This window comes from Agelaius phoeniceus, chromosome 18 (assembly GCF_051311805.1).
Source record: "Agelaius phoeniceus isolate bAgePho1 chromosome 18, bAgePho1.hap1, whole genome shotgun sequence".
In the NCBI taxonomy this organism is placed as follows: Eukaryota; Metazoa; Chordata; class Aves; order Passeriformes; family Icteridae; genus Agelaius; species Agelaius phoeniceus.
The window spans coordinates 2,784,507-2,803,801 of NC_135282.1; the positions used below are offsets into that span (position 1 = coordinate 2,784,507).

Consider the following 19,295-nt stretch of genomic DNA (forward strand, 5'->3'; position numbering starts at 1 on the left):
GGGTAGTGATTTTGGCAGATCGAACCTGATATGAAGATCTTAAATCTGTTTGAGGAGCATCTGAATTTCCCTTCAAGGTGTAATAAAAGGCATCAAGCAGCCCCCAACTGCATGAGCAATAACATCATTGCTGTTCTGCTTGGCAAGGTCATCACCTGGCTCCTGATTATGTGTTAATGATACTTCAAGACAATGAATGTCCAACAACATTATTTTAGTATTCCACGTGCCTGAAAAATTCATCTTTTCTTTCAAGAATGAATCCTGTTCCCTGAAATGCAGCTGGAGAACGAGGGCAGCTCAGGCCACCCCAGGCCTCAGGAGATTGATAGTGCTGGCAGCTGAGGATCTAATTATGGATTATTTGGGTCGCACTCTTTTATCCCAGGTAGGTGTGACTTGATGGACTCAAAAGAGGTTAGTTCATCCCTGCACAGGGGTTATACTGAGAGCAGGAGGGAGTTATTCCCCTAGCAATTGTCATCCTGGTAATCCTAAGGGGAATCTAACAATTCCTGTAAGCAGACATCTTGATTTTCTATGGCATTTATGCATATCTTAATGATATTGCACAAACTGCTGGCAGTGAGGTGTGTTATCATTACATTTGCATTAGTTATGTGTGTTTTTAATAAAGCTCAGGATGAAAGCATTTACTCAGAAAAATGCTGGTAGGAATGTTTCCTTTACAGCTTCTCTCTCAATTTGGCAAAGGCAAAGCCCAAACCAGACTGACACAGTCTGCAATCCTTAACTGACCATAAACAAGACACATGGCAATGTAGGGTTTATTGCATATTTTAAATTTTCATTGCTTAAGAGATTGAAAAATATTGTCTACTTGAATTACATAACAGCCCACAACTGGATTGCAGTATTTTGATGTTTTCCACAGTTTCTTGCATAAGCATTTTTAAAATCTCCCCGCTCTTGTATTTTACCTCATCTTACCTATCAATACACAGAACGTGTTCAGTGTGTCTGGGAGTTATTGTGGCATTAAATAAAAGCCATGAAGTCAGTGGAAATGATGGGGGGCACTAATTAGGGCAGTCTGATTTCCCTTTGTTTGTTCCAAATTCCTGTGGAGGAGCTCAGGAGGGATCTGTCCAAGACATTACATCAGGAAAGAGGCTCAGTCTGATTTATCCATCGTGTAGGCGACACATTTCCAGAACTATATGTTCCACTTTAACAGATGCATACATTCTCAGAGGGGAGGACAATGAGGTGATGCAGGGAAAAGCATTCCCTGGAAAATCAAAAGCCCAGGTGATCATTCTGTATCTTGGTATTTCATTTTCTGAGACTCACACGGAGGAGAGGAGCACGACCCTGCTGCCAGAGTAACCAGAAGTTATGAGTATTAATTTCCTGCCTTCCCAGCACTGATTGCCTGGTAGGCATTTCTTAAGTGATAAAACTCTGTCTTGTTTTCTGCTGTTTAACTTTGTGATCACTCAACATTCATTAGGGGAGCAGGTTTTGATGAAGGGAAGATTTCACCTTGGCTTGGGAGCTTTTTAATAAAACAGTTGTTATTTTTCTAATTTGTCTTCATACTGTCCCTGAAGCACATTGAGGACAACAGGGACTGCAGCCAGAGATTGCAGCTCTGCAGAAATTGGGTTTTTTTTGAGGGAGAGGAGTTTAGGAAGCTCCAGCCCTTGTTCATGTCCCTTTCTCCCAGCTCCCCACCTGCAGCTCTCCACCCCTTCAGTTGTGCCCTCAGTTGTTTTGTGGCCATAAACTGAACAAGTGAGTTAATAATCATCTTTCACCAAGAGATTGTGATAAGCCTGACTGTGCAGTCCCACAGAGTTGTGCCAGCACCACTGAAAAAAGCATTGTCACCATAATTCCAGCTGGTTTGGACTGAGGTGCCACAGAGCAGGACAGTCCCACCTCTTGGGCTTTCCTGCTGACTGTTCATGGAATGTGTTGGTGTGTGCCAGGGAACAGCTTCAGCTGGAAGCAGAGTTCTCACCACCATTTTACTGGAAGGGTTCTTGTTTTGAGGAGGCTTTGGCTGAAGTTCCACACAGCCTATGCAGCACCCTGCAACTTAAGAAGCTCCATCCAATTTTTATTTTGGCTTCCTTTTGGATTCCAGGTGTGAATTGTTGCTGGGGTTAATCTCCTGGAAACCCAGGATCCCCTTGCATTCAGGGAGCAACCACAGTGTGTGCAGTGAGAGGGCAGGCCTAGCCCATGCTCATTAATGTCTCCTTTTCCTCCAGCCAGTAATCACCTCCCAACTTCATTAGCTAATCTTGTGTTTGGGGATTCAAGATTTATGCACCAGGGAAGCCACAACACTGCAAACCACTCCATTGAATGCCCTTTTATAAAAACTGGATGTACCCATATGGATTATTTCAAATAAAGATAAAGTGCATTAGCACTGTGTGTTTGCAGGTGAAATTGGCTCTGATGCAGCTGCTGTATCCAAGAAATTTCCTTTATTATGAAACTCCAGTATTCATGTCCCTCCTTGTGGGATATAATACTGGAAACTTTGCTGAGCCTGTGTTGAGGAGTTCATCTGATTCCAAATGAACTCCTCAGTAACAGGCTGTACATTGTGTAAGCAGAACATTTCCATCAAAGCATTTTAAATTGGTTTAAATTTTTTGTATTGACTAAAGAACCTGGGTTTGGTATTTTTTTCCCCCCAAAAGTCTAAATTTTTTAATGAAAATTTTGACTTTGTATTCTAAAGTTGTGGGGGTTTTTTAAACATAACCTTTTTTCATGAAATTATATGAATATTTAATTAACTTTCTTTCTCTTGACACTGAATTTCTCATGGGGGGAAAGTGTTTTTATTCCCCTGTTGTATATGCTTGTATCAACAAAAGTTTTGTTTAAGGCCAAATTTATCAGACTAAATAGGAGCTTTCACCATTGACTGGGTTATTCATTAACTGAGGTTACCCTGGAGTTGTTCTCATATGTAAAAGCAAGATTTAGTGCCTAGAGATAAATCTGCTCTTCTATTTGAGGGCTAATGCAGCCAATTCCAGCACAGTGAGGAGGAGACAGACAAGCAGAAGCAGCAGCTTTGTCCAGAGCTGCCTGGGGCAAGAAACCAGAAACCCAAACTCTCCCATCCCTTACCATGCTCCAAGCCAGGCAGTTTTTTTCTGGCACCTCTTTCACATTTATGCATCTTTGCAATTTTTGAAGAACAACATTGAACAATATTCCAATAATATAATACAATATTAAAAATAGCTTCATTTCCTCTAAGAAAAAATAGAATTCCCAGTTATTTCAGTGTCAGGTTATATAATTAATATTTCAGCTACAGGACAAAGTAGACACTTGTTAACAACTGAAATGTACAAAGAACAAGCCCACAAATTCTGGGTTGTATTCTGGTTTCTAAGTGAGACCCAGCCTTGTGTGCACACATGCACACAGGGCTTCTCCTGATCTTATCTCTCTGGCCTTACAAAAAATCTCAGGGCAGGAGAAAAATCTCACATTTCATTTTGTTGACTCCATTAGCTCCATGAAGGAGTTGTGATGCTTTTTAGGTTTGAAATTCCTCGTTGCAATATAATTAAAAGCTCCTTCAGGAATTGCCTTTATCTCTCTCTGTATCATGTTTGTTTATTTTTTTATCTGTCCTGACCTTTCCATTACACTTTTCAATGAATTCTCACATCTCAAATGTCCAGAGATTTCACTCCTGAATTGCTGCTCAGGCAGTGGCAGGGTCAGCTGAGGATACTCCAAGCGAGGACACTGACTCTGCGCTGGGAAATTCAGGGACGTTTGAGAACACAAATTCCTTTGTGTTCCAGCAACCCCAACCTCGGCCTGGATGGGGGCTTGGGGGCCTGAGCAGCAACATTCAGGATCAGCCTGAGGAGGTTTCACAGGGACATCAGGTTGGGAATCCTGGGCATGCCCCGAGAGCACAGCCCAGAGACAGGGACTGGATTCCTGCTTTTGCTTCTGTTCCATTCCAGAGTGGGGTTTGTTCATCCAGAAAATTGCATTAATACAGCAACTTGTTGATCTGGCTACATGGCCAACAGAATTTAACAGGAGTTGTTTGTCAATTAATCTGAGATTCTGTGATGGAGTGGCTGCACCCAATAGTTCATTTTAACCTGATTTGTGGACGTGCCAATGCAGTCACACGGATTCACAGGATCAGAGTCGCTTCTCTTAAGCTGCCCACAAATACTTTACATGACAATGCCATAAAATCAGGGAACTGGATATTCTGGAGTGAGAACTTGAGCCATCAGTCAGAGTCAGAGTATAACAGAGCTATAAAAGTGTGCATTGACACGGAGTGTGATCCAATTAATATAAACAATATACTCCCAAGCATATGCCACTTATCCCAGATAAATCCCACTGGCATGTCTAGATTTAGCTTCCATGTTATTCCTTAGATTTGATCATTAGGTAACACTGGACAACATTGATATTGAAGGGAGCAAATCTTGTACAGGATAAATGACAAGAACATTTACTCTGTCAGTTCTCCTTTTACTTCCAGCAGGGAAACTGCATTATCATTGCCACAAACTAATCCCATTTTGTCCCTGAGTGCAGGAGGTCTGTAGCAGAGCAATACAAATGAATTAAAATATATTGATTGTATAGAAAATTAAGTGCAAACTATTTAACACATCCTAAGTGATTAGATGCAATAAAACCTTGCAGAGACAATTGCACAGCTGGCAACCCAAGTCAGAACAATTGGGGGAGAGAGGACCTGGCTCCAGACCTTGGCTTTTCCCCTGGGAGCCTGACAAACACCCTTTGTGCTGGAAGGGACAGGTGTCAGCCCCTTCCACTCCCCATTTAGATTTTACATCAGGTCTCTGCGAGCTCTGCCTTGAAATCCCATTTTTCTAAGCAAAGACAAAGCAAACACCTTTTATTGGCACTGGCTCTAGAGGAGCAAAGGTGTTACATAAAGGGCTGCCGAGATTCTGGATTACACAATATTTTTAAGGGGCATGTGATACATCAGAAACTATTTATGTGTACATTTGAAAGTAGCTGTTGATTAACCAAACTAATTCTTATCCTAAACAGATCAACAACACCAAGAAGGTTCAGAAAAACAATTCTGCAGTAGCATAAAATTAAACTGTCTGGTTTGTGGGTACACAAAAGGATTAAAGAGTATAATTTTACTCTCTTAGACCAAATGAATTCCTAAATTGGAAAAGCAGCTCTGTCCAAGGTCGCCTCTGTTGTTTCCAAAAATATCTCGAAACAAACGCAAGAGGGGCACTTTGTTGGGTGTTATCTAGACATATATAGTTTCAATCAAATTCTTCAACAAGTGTCAGAATAAAAGTCAAACATTCGTCTGACACTGCCAAGTCACCAGCAAGCGAATCCCCTCAAAGGCTGAAAATAAATTTGGTAACAGATTTAAGAATTAGGGGATGTTTTCTTTAAAGAAAAAGCCACGTTAATTTGGGATTGAATTGTAAACACCTTTTAGATATTTCATGAAAGGGTTGTCTAATTCTTTCCACAACACTGGGTGAAGTGATACAAGGTTGTGTCCATGACCCCAGGAAAATATTTATAGTGCTTTTTCCAGTATCTGAGTTCCCTCTTTCCCTCTCTTTGTGTTTTATGATCAGCCTTCAATTAAACCAAGAAGCAGAAAAGAACCTTCATGGTATGGGAGTTTAAAGTGGTGCATTTCCCATAGAAATACTGAAGTGCAGCTCAGCAAATAAAAACCACAAAAGGAGCAGTAACCCAACAGCAAGAGCCCCCTGTGAGTGGGCCACTGGTCAGGAGCTGTGGGAGATGTTTTCTGGAGGAGATTTAATGTCAGGATGGTGCTGGCACTGCCCAGTCCCTGGCACTGCCCAGTCCCTGGCACTGCCCCATTGCCCTCTCTGCCCCAGGAACTGCCTCCCTCTCTGCTCCCTGAGCCCACGGAAGGGAAAACCAAGGAGAGGAACCCTTTGGGCCAGAAGATGCAACATCAGTGGGAAATATTTGTGGAACAGGTTGTGTCTGTGGGTGACTTTCAGTGCTCTGATAGTTCTGTTTGCTTTTTAACACGCTGTAAAAACACGGCAGGCTCCAAGCACACAACGAGGGAGATGGGGTCACTCTTTTATAAATACTTTCTAAAACCTCCAAGGTTTTAATGCTGCAGTCCACAAAAAAGCTGCTTTAGGGCACTGCATCATTTAAATAGCAGTTGATAAGCAAAATATACGATTTTAATGTGATTTTAATTTTAAATGTTTCCATTTTTAGAATCCCAAAGTAATTAATCAGCCCTTTTTGCTCTTGGTAATTCTTCACTAATGGCTCTAAAACTTGTATAATAACTGCAAAGAAATGCCTAAACCCTGGTTTACTCACCAGAAAATGCTGTGGTAGTGTAAACCAAGTAAAGTGCTGAATTATTAATGCTTTATAACCTTAGAGTTTCAACTGCTGTTTAAAAAAGAGTAATCCAGTTTCAAACATTACCCCCCCCCAATTTTAACTGCAGAGAATCATAATGGTTTTTAGGTTTTTTAGGTTTTTTTCAGTATGAACCAGTTGCAAAATGTACAAAGAAATTGGGGGATTGGTTCCTTCATTATTTCCCTTACTTGGTCATTATTTGTATGTGATGTAAATCTTTATGGTTTTGTTGTTGTTGCTCCCAAAGAGCAAAGCAAATTTCCTATTCCATTCCAGGAAAAATAAGCAGGGAGAGAGAAAGGAATTTCTCTCTGATAGCTGGTAAGATCCCATTTCCCATATTCCTGTCAACTGCATTTTTTCTGGTATTAGCAAAAAGTGCAGGTTTGGGCTTTATCCTATTTCAAGAGTAGACTTAATTAAGGGCTTATTGTATAAATGAGTGGGTTTAGAACTTGAGCAGTTGCAATAAAATTTAGAAGCTTAAAAATGACATCTTACTGTGTATTAAGAGACTGAACTGAAGCAGGAAAATAGACATTGGCTTGAGTAGATCCATTTGCAGGAAAAAACCTCCAGCTCCTGGCTTGCAACAAATGCTGGATGTGTGTATCCTAATTAGCAAAAATGGAGTTTTTTCATTACTATGCAGAATGGAATGGCAAAAAAAGAGGCAAAAATACACTTTTTAATAATAAATAGAAATAATTCCTTTAAATACAAGGTAAAGAACACAGTTTTAGTCAAATGATAAACACTCAATATTTCAGCACTGGATTTGTGCAATAGCCTCTCGTAAATGTCTACGAAAAATCAAACCACTTTGCTCAAGACTTGTTATTTCAATTGTTTGTGCTGAGAAAATCTTCCACAAACATTTAATTTTTGTTATAAATTAGAACATGTCCCATGGAACATTGATTTGTGTTGGCTGAAAGGCGTTATTTTAGATAATTACTGTTATTTTTATTTTCAGTGTGCTATAAATCTGATGATGGGCCCTTTAATTCCTGCTTGTTCTGTCAGGATGAAGAACAGAGCTAAATCCAGCAGACCTTGTTTTGGCAAAACTCCCACTGAAGTCAGGGCTTGTGAAAGTCAGGTTTGTCTCCCAGTTCCTGCTGATTATTTGGGACGTGTTTGCTCCCTCTCCAAGTCCCCAGAGCTGCTCACCCAGGATGACACCAACCCCAGGAATCAGGGAATCGGTGTGAAAAATGCCCTTTTCACCCCCTGCCCTTGGAATAACAGGAATTGCCTCTGGAGTTTGGAGAGCCCGCTTTAAATTCAGAGAGAATTTAAAGAACTCTTTAAACAAGCTGGAAATAGGTCAGATTCTGATTGTTAGAAAACAACTGCCCGTGGGTGGTGCCAGCCAGGTGGGACCTTGTGATAAAGTTGTTGATTCGTGTAACGCTTCCTTGCTGGAACGCTGGCACGGCCGGGGGCTGTCAGTGCCGTGCCGCTGCAGCGAGGCAGCTGAAGGGTTAACGGCGATCCCAGGGCAGGACCCTCCTGCGGCAGCGATAACCCCGGCACTGGGATTTGCCTTTTCATGGGCTCCGAGCAAACAGGCCCAGAGAGAGCCCAGAGCTGCCCTTGTCCCGGCCAGGGGGATGGAGGGGGCCCACACCGTGTCACAGCCTTCCCCCAAGGGACACTTCAGGTGACAGAGCTCAGTCGGTGGCCGTGTGCCACCCTGGGGGAGCCGGCTCCAGGCTGGCCAAGCGCTGCCAGAGGGGATCCATGGGCTCTGCATCCATGGCTCTCAGGGACAGGCACAGGGAGCGAGCTGCAGCTGCCTCTGGGCCAGACACAGAACACTGATCCGAGCTCTGAGCTGCACCTCCAGCCCTGGGCAAGATCCCACCTTGATTCCATAGGCAGAACATGACCCATGGCATGATTCCATAGGCAGAACATCTACCCCAGGCACTGCTGCCATCTCTGCTGCAGCCTGGTCTGCAACTGAGAGCAGCATCAGCTGCAGGGAAGTCTTGTCAAGAAACCTCTGCAAACTGGAATATTTAAACAAAAACCTTCATGGCTGTGGGCACCTATATGCATGTGACATCCTCAGGGGTAATCTCCATGAGAGTAAAGAGATGAAAATAAGCAATCCTAGATTTGTGTAGGAAAGGAAGTTTGATAACATCCATTTTAGTTATTACAGTTCAAATGGAAGTAAGATGGTAGCTCTAATATAAACCAGATTATCTGAGACCCAGATGGTAAATGGCTGCTCCCACAAACAGTGGATGTGCTGCTTTCTCATGCCTGTTTCTGATGTCTGAACTATTTCATCTCTCAGGTCCATGTGGATCTTGCTGTAGTTCCAGGGACAGCTGAAACCAACATCACTAAATCCCCCAAAGCTGCAGAATATTACAGTAGTTTTGTAGCTGGGATGGATGCCTCATCCAGTTCTGGATAGGGATAAGGAGAAGCCTTTGGAAACAAAGTGAGCTGCTGCTCATGTGACTGCTTGGACTGGTGTTCCAGCTGGGACAAATTTGGTAAGTGCTGCTGCCTCAAATTTACCTAAATTTTTGATTTATTTGGATCTTCCCAATAGAAACACAAGTATTTTGCCATTTAGAATGTTTAATCTTATTAACCAGCCAGGCTATTAGCAATAACAAAGTAAAAAACTGAGAAGTTAGCTTTTTTTGTGGCAAGATAGGAAGATAAAACTGCGAAATTCCAAGATTTTTGAATGCTCCCATCAAATCCTGAACCAGGTTGAAAAGCCAGTGAACAGAATCCATTAAAGCTGCATTTATTAAATGTCCACTTGTATAAAAAGCTAAAAATAGTGTTTGAGTTTTTCCAATTTTCCTTTGATAACAGTTATTATGATTTTTTGCTTCATCTCAGAAAGTCATTTTGCTGCTGCTGCTGCAGTGTATAATGTGTGCCCTTTCTTGGTGCAGCACAAATGACAGAGCACTAATCAGATCAGAACAACAATCACGTCATCTTTGAGTAACCAGCAATAAACTGTTTTTATAAGGAAGAAAGATGAACTATTTTTAGGGTAACTGAACAGAAAACCAGAAAATGATTGTACTCAGTCTTACTCCACATCATTGCTGTGAATTTCCAAGGCATTGCTTTTCCCTGGGCAGCAGGCTAATCCCTGTCATACATCTTTGTGTAAATGGTCCAGTCAAACAGGATTTCTAAGGTTTGGTTAAAAGTTTTGACTTCCAGTCTATGAAATCCCCTTTCTCCCTGCCCTGTCTAGTGACTGTGAACCACAGGCTGATCCCTGAGTAACCTAAATGTCCATTTTTGGTGATTATCCCACGTTTTCAGCCTGTCTCACATCTCCTGGTCTGTTATTTTCCCATTGCTGTCAAGCCTTCAGCAAACGCCCCCATTGGGAGTGCAGGGATGGCTTTGCCATGGCTCCTGCAGCTCTGCACCCTGGGAATGATGGCACAAAGCACCCAGGTGTCCCTGGAGATGGCTGTGCCCACCCCACACGGCCTGGCCTTTCCTGGGCTCTCCCTCCTGCCAGAGACCCCTTCCCTGCCCCACTGAATCCTGCAGCAATCAGCTCCTGGAGCAGGGGGTGGTGGCACAGCTCCACCTGTGCCTTCCCCCTGTGCCAGGGGCACCCTGCTCTTCTCCCTGGCCTGGGACAGTGGGGTCAGTGTGCAGCTGTTGGGAAAAACTATCTCCAGCTATTTGGCAGTGTGGGAGGGCTGGCAGGAGGATGTCCTGGGATCTGTGGAGCTGAGACCCACTCCTCACACTGTGAGCCCTTTGGAAGCTGCTCAAAGAAATGTCATTAAATAACCCCTTTTTCCTGTGACCCAGCCACCAACCATTTCCTTCTTTCACCTAAAAAATGTAAAAAAGAAGAATACCATACAGTCAAAATGTAGTTTTGCCAGTTTTTATTTTAGTCCTGTTAACAAATATATTTAATGCAAAGGCAAACCAGGAACTCTATATATAATTCCCAAACTCTCTGGATATAGAAACCAGCAGAAGATCTCATAGTTAGGTATCAAAGAAAGCAAAATTACTCTTTTTATATCCTGAAAAAAGACACTCTACTTCAAACAGGAAAAACTATAAAAAACCCCACCAACCTATCTAGGAATCCAGTAAGGCAAAGGAGAGCAGCAGGAGCTCTGGTCCCACAGAATTCTCTCTGTGCTGCTGATCTGTGGCAGGGCCAGGAGTGCTCATCTGGAATGGTGACATGTGAGGGACACTCAGTCCTCACCTCCATCCCTGGGCCACCTCTGAGGGCAGGGACAGCTGCCTGAGGCTCCCAGCTCAGGGCTGCACTCCAGGCCAGAGGCAAGAACCCCTGGGCCATATCTACATCCATGGATAACCTCCAGCCCTGGGATGACCCTCTCTGTGTGTGTGTAATCCCTTTGGAATTGCACTGTGCAGACAAAACAGCTCAAAACTCCTCCCTGGGGAAAGCTTCAGCCCAGCTCCCTTTACATTTGCACTCTCAGAAAATACAAAGGGGGTAAATGTGCAAGGAAAAAACTTCTGTTAAAAACAACAGCAGCAAAAGATAATGGAAAAAGCTCAGAATCCAAGTGATTGTTCTCCAGGCAATCAGCTGAGCTCAACTGTGCAAGGAAAGAATGGCCAGGAGTGCTGGGGCCAGGCCAGCAGCTCCTGCTGCCACACTGCCTGGGTAAGGACAATGGGGACAGCAGGGCCAAGCCAGGAGGACCACAATTATACAACATCAAGACTCTCAGGCCTTGCAAAAATGTAACCTTATCGATAGAGAATGAGAGGCAGAGCAATTACATGAGTTTTCTGTGACCCTGCAGAGGATTTGTTTCCCTTTGATCTCCTGCAGATGCCATTCCCAGCCTCCTAAAACACAGATTTACGAGCAGGTTCAGCCCAGTGCAGCCCTCCCAGCCATGGCACATGGGCACTGAGACATGGAGCAAAAGCTTCCAGAGGGGTTCTTTGCTCTCTCTGTTTATGCACCAACACCAAACCACGTACAAAAATTATAGAATTGATGAAAGCAACAGTATTTAACAAGAGTCCTCCTACTTCATGTGGGTATCAGGAGGAAAAATTCATAACACAAGCCTATCTTTACCTCCTTCCTGAATGATCTGACCAATGGCTGCTTGATTTTGTTGTTTCAGAAAACATTCTCTCTTACATTCCATTAATTTCTCAAAGTCCTGCCACATTTTCATTTGCTTCATGTTCAGCCCGTGACTTTCCCGTACAACTTTCTGTTTCTCTCGCAGTTTCTGTTAAAAATACAAAAATATCAGATTTCTGCAACAGCTCTACACCACAAAAGTTGCTCACATAAGCAGCTGGGAATGACAGAGATATTTATATGCTATGGAAATATTGTTTTGTTCACAGTGATAACACTCTCTTCAAGTGCTAAAGGCATTAACACCTGGGACTTAGTTCTGTGTATGGATTGACAACTATTTCCATGGTTTTTAACTGTCTAGTCTTATCTATTTGAGAACTTATGCTAAAAATCTGACATCATTTCCATGCAGAGCCCTTGCAGTATCAAGGTACAACATGCAATGGATTCACACCAAGATACTCTAACACAAAATCAGTGTTTTACAATTAAACCCCTTCCTGATTATTAAGAGAGGCAGCCCAGACCTGTAAAAATCACTGAGACTGAGTAAGAAAAGGAAATTAATAAAAGCTGTTTGGTGTGACTTGCTAAGCCCAGCCTCGTCCCTGCTGATCTGAGCTTCAGACAAGATTAAAACTGGACAACTGCTTTTGTCTGACACTGCTGATCCCCTGGCCTTTAGCAGCAGTGATAAGGGTGACAGGCTCACAATTTATTGTCTTCAACAGGTTGCTTTATATACAACAGAAAATCTGAGCTGGCACAGTTCGTTATGCCCCTGTTCAGGCTCTTATCCAAAGGGTTTTCAGGGAATGTGCTGTCACATTGAGCTGTTTGCCTATCCCTTACAGCAGCTCATGCTATTCCCTGCAGGAAATCAAGCCCTGAGGAGGGAGCAGGATCCTTTTCCAGGGTATTAATTACCAATGCCAGCAGTGATGGAATTTTCTTTGCAGGCTGCACAATGCTTTTTATAAAAGACTGACCACAGCCCCACAAAAATACAAACTGTTCAATGGCTGTAGAAGGTAAAAGCCTCATTCTTACCTTCCCAAGGTTTTCTTGTTCAAGGATTATTCGTGTATACTGTTCTCTAAAGGAAACATAAAATCATTTTATCATGATTTGGTTCTGTGTAACAGGACAGAATAATGATGCAAACATGGAAAATGATGGAAGTATTGGGAGGTTCATAAATGAGACAGAAGAGGAAACACAAAGAAACCTTTTTATCATTGGGCAAAATGAATCCTTGATATGAAGTATCAGATCTCCTTGTCTCAGCTGTGCAGCTGGGAGAAGTGATCCTGGCTAAGGTCTCTTACATTTTTGAGGCAGGCCATGATCACTGCTCCTTCCAGCTTGAGGGCAACAGTGAGGCCATGCAGATGAGACCCTGATCCTTTTTGTAATTAATTTATCCTGTGACATCCTGAGGAGAGCCACAGCCTCACTCGTACAGGTGTCAGAATGCACAGAACCACAGCCCTTAACTGCTGTCAATGCAGGGTTGGGATGAGGGGGAGAGTCCAGGAATGAGTGGGAAAATCCAGGAATGAGGGGGAATGGCCAGGAATGAGGAGGAATGGCCAGGAATGAGGGGAAATGGCCAGGAATGAGAAGAAATGGCCAGGAATGAGGGGGAATGGCCAGGAGTGAGGAGGAATGGCCAGGAATGAGGGGGAATGGCCAGGAGTGAGGGAGAATGGCCAGGAATGAGGGGGAATGGCCAGGAATGAGAGGGAATGGCCGGGAATGAGGGGGAAAATCCAGGAATGAGGAGGAATGGCCAGGAATGAGGGGAAATGGCCAGGAATGAGGAGGAATGGCCAGGAATGAGGAGGAATGGCCAGGAATGAGGGGTAATGGCCAGGAATGAGGAGGAATGGTCAGGAATGAGGGGGAATGGCCAGGAATGAGGGGAAATGGCCAGGAATGAGGAGGAATGGCCAGGAATGAGGGGGAATGGTGTTTCAGCCCAGGCCTGAGCAGGCCACTGAGTGCAGTGACAATGCTGCACGCTCCTCTCCCAGCACAGCCCTCCCATTTCAGGCCTGAGTACAGGCTGAGAAGTGTTAATGCTGACTTGCAGCATGGAAAGCCCTGGCTGGTCACCTCTGTCTGTACCAGGTGGCCTCATCTCTCTGCCATACCCAAAGCTGACACATGACCCCTGGCAGTAAAATATGCAAACCACAACAGCACCGTCCACAGACAGCACAGGCACTTATCTTTAGCTTTTCTGAAATGTGACAATAGAAAAAAAAACCTGTGCACTGAGCCATTTGGAAAAAAAATCAATTCTATTTTGTGTGTAATTATTACATTTTTCTGGTGTGAGAATCAGCTAAAGGAATTCCAAATAACCCAGCTCATTTAAAGAGCTTTCCAAAGGGCTCAGGGCAGATGACCTCTGAGTACAGAAATCCTGATTTCCAGAAAGAAATGTTCCCCTTCACGATGCCAGAACCTGAGAGGGTTTCCTGGAGTGTGAGAGCAGCTGTGTGGACCCAAAGCTCTGTGTTCCCTTATTCCTTCCCCTTCTCCCAGGTACTGCAGGACTTTGACTGGAGCCCTTGGGCCTGGGCCAGCTGCTCCTGCCTCCACAGGAACAGAGCTGGATCACTTCAGGGTCTCTTGCTCTTGGACAATTGCAGCCAGAACAGATCAGAGCTGTGCTGAGGCTGCTCCAGGTGCTGTGCTGTCCCACTGATCCCAGCAATCCTGGCTGAAGCTGTTCTTTGCCCTGGCACACAGAACGTCTCACACATTTGGCCTCCAGAACACCCTCTTTTTTTTTTTAAGTAGAGTTTTTAAAGTAATCATCAGAAGATTTTATGTCTTTCCTAGTAAGTTTTTCTTTACTATTTATAATGATGACTGGAAAGAATGTAACTTAATAACTTTGTTAAAACCCTACAACTTTTTATTTTTAGAAAAGAAAATTAACTTTTCACATTCCTAACAAATGACTGCACGGAACAGAGAGTTTATATTCAATAAAGAGGGTCTGAATTAAGACATTTTTTGTTCAATACGTTGTTAGGAAAGTGCAATTCTATTTATGGTTCATTTTTACTCCGTTTACATTCCAGCACTTGCTGAAAAATACATTCGGGTTCTAAAGGGATGTCTAGAGAAAAATGTCATCGTCTCATTTTATATTTTGCTACGATCTCTCCACTGAACTTTGCTGTAACTCACTGAAATGAGACAGCTCAGTGACCTCCTAGCAAGGTCAGGACTGGCTGATCCCTGTGGGAGGATCATTTCCAGAGTGGGGAAGTGGAACAGGGACAGCACAGGGGGTGCCAGCCTGCTCACATTCCCTCCCCAAACCTGGGACTGCACGGCTGGGCTCCTGCTCCATCCCAGCACTGGCTCTGATGGCTGCTCTGTGTCACTCCCACATCCTGGATGCTCAATTCCCAGGATTTGAGTTGGAGTGAACCAACCTGAGCTCCCACTCCCCACTGTCTGACCCTGCTGCCTCAGGTCCTCATCCTCATGAATATTCACATCATCACTAAGGTTTTATCTGTTCAGCCTCCTGCTTAATTGTGCTGTTTCATCTTTCCTTCATTAGATAAATGTTTATTTCCTACAGCATTTCATTATTTTGTGAAATAGAGCAAGAGCCCTCTCAGCCTTTTCTTTCCTCATCCTCCTCTTCTCCCTCCCCAATGTTTGTAGTTCTGATTCTTTGCTTACTCTTATTTCCCTACACTCTTTAGTGCCCAGTGTTTGAGCACTCCCATGCCTCACATCCTTGCATTAGGTCTCTGTGATAAATGTTACTCTGGTCCTTCCCTTCCTGGTGATCTCTGCCTCTTCTACACCACGGAGCTGCAGCTCCACTGGTACCAGTGGAAAGGGTCTGATGGATTCTCCTGAGAGAATCCCTGGAGTTTTCTCACTGTCTGACACATTTCCCTATCAATGGCCATAAAACTGAGCAAACATGAATTTTAAAACTGTTTTGATAAATGTTCATGACTGGGAAATATTGTGGTGGGAAAGCAAAGACCACCTTGTACAACTACTGACACCCAACTGGATTATTTTGTTGACAACAAGGATCTAATATTTACTTTTCTGGAAAACAGAATTTCTATTTCTTGCAATATTCTGAAATTTTGAAGAGCTAATTATGAAGAATAAGCCCTGAGTATTTTGACACTTTTACCAACTGGAAATTAAAAATGTTTTGGATTTTCCTGATGCTTAATTTTGAAACAGTTTGTTGACTGTTGCCTGAATTTTGTTTCAGCTTTTACGTTGTATTAGAAGATTGAACATACACAAAATTTTCAACAGGATACTTTCACAAAAATATTTAGTTAAGTTACACTTAGTTAAGTGTAAAAAATCTCTATGACATGGTAACATTTAGACTTAGCACAGATAATGAATCTAAAATATCTCATTCTCAGAAAACATTTCCATCTTTGGCAGGAAAAATTAATATTTAAAATAGAAAACTACACCAAAAATAATCAGCAGCTCAATTTATAGTATTTCCTGTTTCTCTTGCTGCCAGTCAAAGGCGAGGGGTCCTGAAAAGAGTCATGGGATGAAGGAAGTGGCTTTTACTGGAGTCACTGAAACTGAGGGTAAGGATGGAGGTTCATGGGATGGTGCAGAACCATCCTCAGAGTCTGGGGCTTCCAGTGAAAGCCTGTCCTGGGCTGAAATCTCCAGTGGGAGGGGCAAATCCCCTGCTCTGTCTGACAGAACTCGTATGTTCACAGCAGTATAGGCTGGAATCCCAGATGCTTATTTTTAGATTATTATAGTGTTTCTAAATTTATCAGGTGAACTCCTCCACCCCAAATGCCAATGAGAAAATTCCTGACTTCAGCCTCAGTTTGTGAATCTCCTTCAGGTGACCCTGAGGGGACAGAACCCTGGCAAGGGCAGAGAGCCCTGCCCCGCTCACCGAACCGCCCTGCGCCGCTCCTGCGGCTCTGGGGACACGTAGGCCTTCATCTCCTCCTTGGCACGCTGCAGCTGGACCTCCAGGCTCTGGGAAGAAACACATCATCAAATTCATACCTGGGTGTGTATATTGTAATTGCCATTTCATTTCACTCTGAACTGTTTGTGCTCTCACCCTTTTCATGCAGTTAATGTAACGGTAGTTGCTCTCTTCCTGGGCACACTCCTCAAGAAGCCCTTTCACTTCCTGTGGGAAAAGAGGAAAATTCCAAAGCACATGGTGACTGCAAGCTCCCAGGAGATGCCCTGAGTTGCCATATAAACCATGAGAGTTTATAATATTAATAATAGTAATAATAATAATAATAATCCTGAATTGATAATTTCTCAAATGTTTATAAAATTTGGGTTTCTCACAAGTCTCTTTTAGAGTGAAAGACAACTGAGTGGTTTTAGATTTGCAGTTTCAGTCACAGTCAGAGATGCAAAATGGCTGTTAACAGGTTTTTATTAATGCCTGACTTGTAACAGACACTTAGCAGTGCTGCCAAGACTCCTGTTCCTCAGCACATCTGAAGTGCCAGGCACAGCTGTGAACAAGCACTTCCTAGAACATATCTGCAAAGTGCATGTTAGAAGCTACAGACATGCCAATAGTAGGTTAATCACCAATCAATAATTACATGGAGGAATCTGGACATGGTGGGTTGCTCCCATCTCTAAATGGTCCATTCCCAAAAAGCCTCATGATCCCAGTGGAACTCCTGTACTCATTCCAGACTGCACAGCATTTGCAATTCCAGAGCTCTGTCACTGTGTGATTTCCAGACCATCAGCTGGAAAACTGAATTCTACAGTTCAACTCCTGTCCAGCTCAGTCAGTGGCTGTGATTGTCACCACCTGGTAGAAAATGACTGGGACTTGTCTGCCAAGAAGAAAAGCCTCGATTGCTGTTGTAAAATAGTTCCTTTGGAAGGTCCATTTCATACCAGGTCCATCTGGTAGGAAGGAACATTTAGAGGAGGAAAATAACTGTCTGTATATCCACCCACACTTTAAACTCCCTGTTTACCTTGCAGTAAATCTTCTGAGGGCAAGGCCTTGAGAAACCAAGCCCAGTCAAAATTCACAAGAGTGATGGAGCGAGACAAAGCAGGAATACAAGACTGTCCCACTTAATGAAGTCTCCTCACCACCAGTTTCAGTCATTAATTATCCACTGAATTTATTGCTAATGCAGTGAAACTGCTAACTACATATAAAGATTTGTCTTGATCAATTAATCTTTATTTTATGGACAAACTGTTCCCTAACAGACACTGCAGGGCAGCAGCATTCGTGGCAGACTCACCTCCTTGCTGATCAGAGCTGCACGAAGCCCCCTGAGCCCCTGTGCTGCTGCTCAGGGCCTGTGAGTCTGCAGCCACCCCAGAGCAGCTCCAGGCACGGCCTGGGCTCCCCCTGCCTCACTGATTTGTACTTGGCTCGTGCTGAGGAGGCAGGGCAGCAGTGCAGCCCAGCACCAGTGCAGTGCAGTGCAGTGCAGTGCAGTGCAGCAGGCAGGAGCAGAGGCAGCCCCAGCTCACCTGCTCCAGCGCCGAGCGATTGGTCTCCAGCCCGGCCGCACAACTGTCATAGTGCATCTTCTTCTCCTCACGTTCCTGAGTTAACTCCTTGGTGAAAAGGGCAAAAGGGCACATCAGGGAAAGGGAAATCTTCCTTTGGCTGGCATGTGACACTCAGGCCCCTCACACACCAGCCCCAGCTCCTGGAGTGTGACCCTCACTGGCTGTGATTACACAGGGAAGCCACCAACCCCCCCATGCCGGGGATCAGAGAGAAGGAAATTCCTTCTGTTCCCTGCCAGGGTAACAAGGCTGTGTTTGCAAGAAGAAAAAGAACAAATAATTATAAAAATAGACATTAAGAAAGGATCACTCTAAGTGTTCCCTATGAAAAGCCAGATTTCCACTTGTGCACAATCAACCCCTTTGCTGGATTTCATCTGCTGACAACTTTGAATGGAAGCATTAAAAGTAGGATTTTTGGAAATTTCACTGATAGATAAATGGATCAGTTTACTTAATTCCATGGTAATGAGCCAACTTATGGCAGCTGTACACCCAAAAGACTTTTTTTCCCCAGCTCTCTATAAAATTTTGAGAACAAATGGACAAATTTGTCAGAGCCACAGATTAAAGCAGGAATTAGATCAATGTAGCCAATATTTGGATGAGAAGTTATCTGCAATCCACTCAGAAAAACAGTGTTGGTTGGAATCACCAGTGCTGAAATACAGAAATAGCTTTGCAACTAATCTGAAACTAGCTTTGCTTTGGGTTTGAACTATGACTTTCCACATTTTTCCCTGATGTAGTAATTTTTTAAATTGCTATAAAGGACCGAATTCTGTGCCTGCACTGTCAGCTTTTACAAATCCCAACCTTTAGCACGTTGCTTGCTGCAAACGGTGTTGACACATTCTGCTATTTCCAGCTTTCCCTCAGAGTTGATCATGTCCTTGTGGAGCCCTTCAGAGATCTGGAAATTGGATTTATTTGTGGGTTTGACTCGGTTTACACAGAAAGAAAGGGGAGTTTCTACAAACCTGGCAGGTCTGACGCAGCTGCCTCAGCTCTTTGATGACAGGAGCAAGGCTTGCCTTCTTCTCTGCCACCATGGCATTCAGCTTCTTCACCTGAGAAAGGGCCAGAATAATATTCATTAACTCTATAACCCTAATTGTACATTTATGTAATTAGGAATGTGAAAAGGAAGGGAAGTAAACCAAAATACAGAGAGGAAAAAATGTGTGATGAA

At 43.5% G+C, this 19,295-nt stretch overlaps 1 protein-coding gene across 1 annotated transcript in view; it reads right to left on the minus strand.

The window, feature by feature from the left end:
- Positions 1–10,310: 10,310 nt before the first annotated feature.
- IFT81 (intraflagellar transport 81) overlaps positions 10,311–19,295 on the minus strand; it is a 37,909-nt gene continuing 28,924 nt past the window's right edge. The window contains exons 13-18 of the mRNA XM_077187698.1: positions 19,084–19,173; positions 18,062–18,148; positions 16,650–16,721; positions 16,476–16,561; positions 12,584–12,629; positions 10,311–11,678 (exon numbers count right to left, since the gene is read on the minus strand). Coding sequence (XP_077043813.1) covers positions 11,496–11,678; positions 12,584–12,629; positions 16,476–16,561; positions 16,650–16,721; positions 18,062–18,148; positions 19,084–19,173 — 564 coding nt within the window. The 3' untranslated portion in view covers positions 10,311–11,495. The remainder of the gene's footprint in view (positions 11,679–12,583; positions 12,630–16,475; positions 16,562–16,649; positions 16,722–18,061; positions 18,149–19,083; positions 19,174–19,295) is intronic.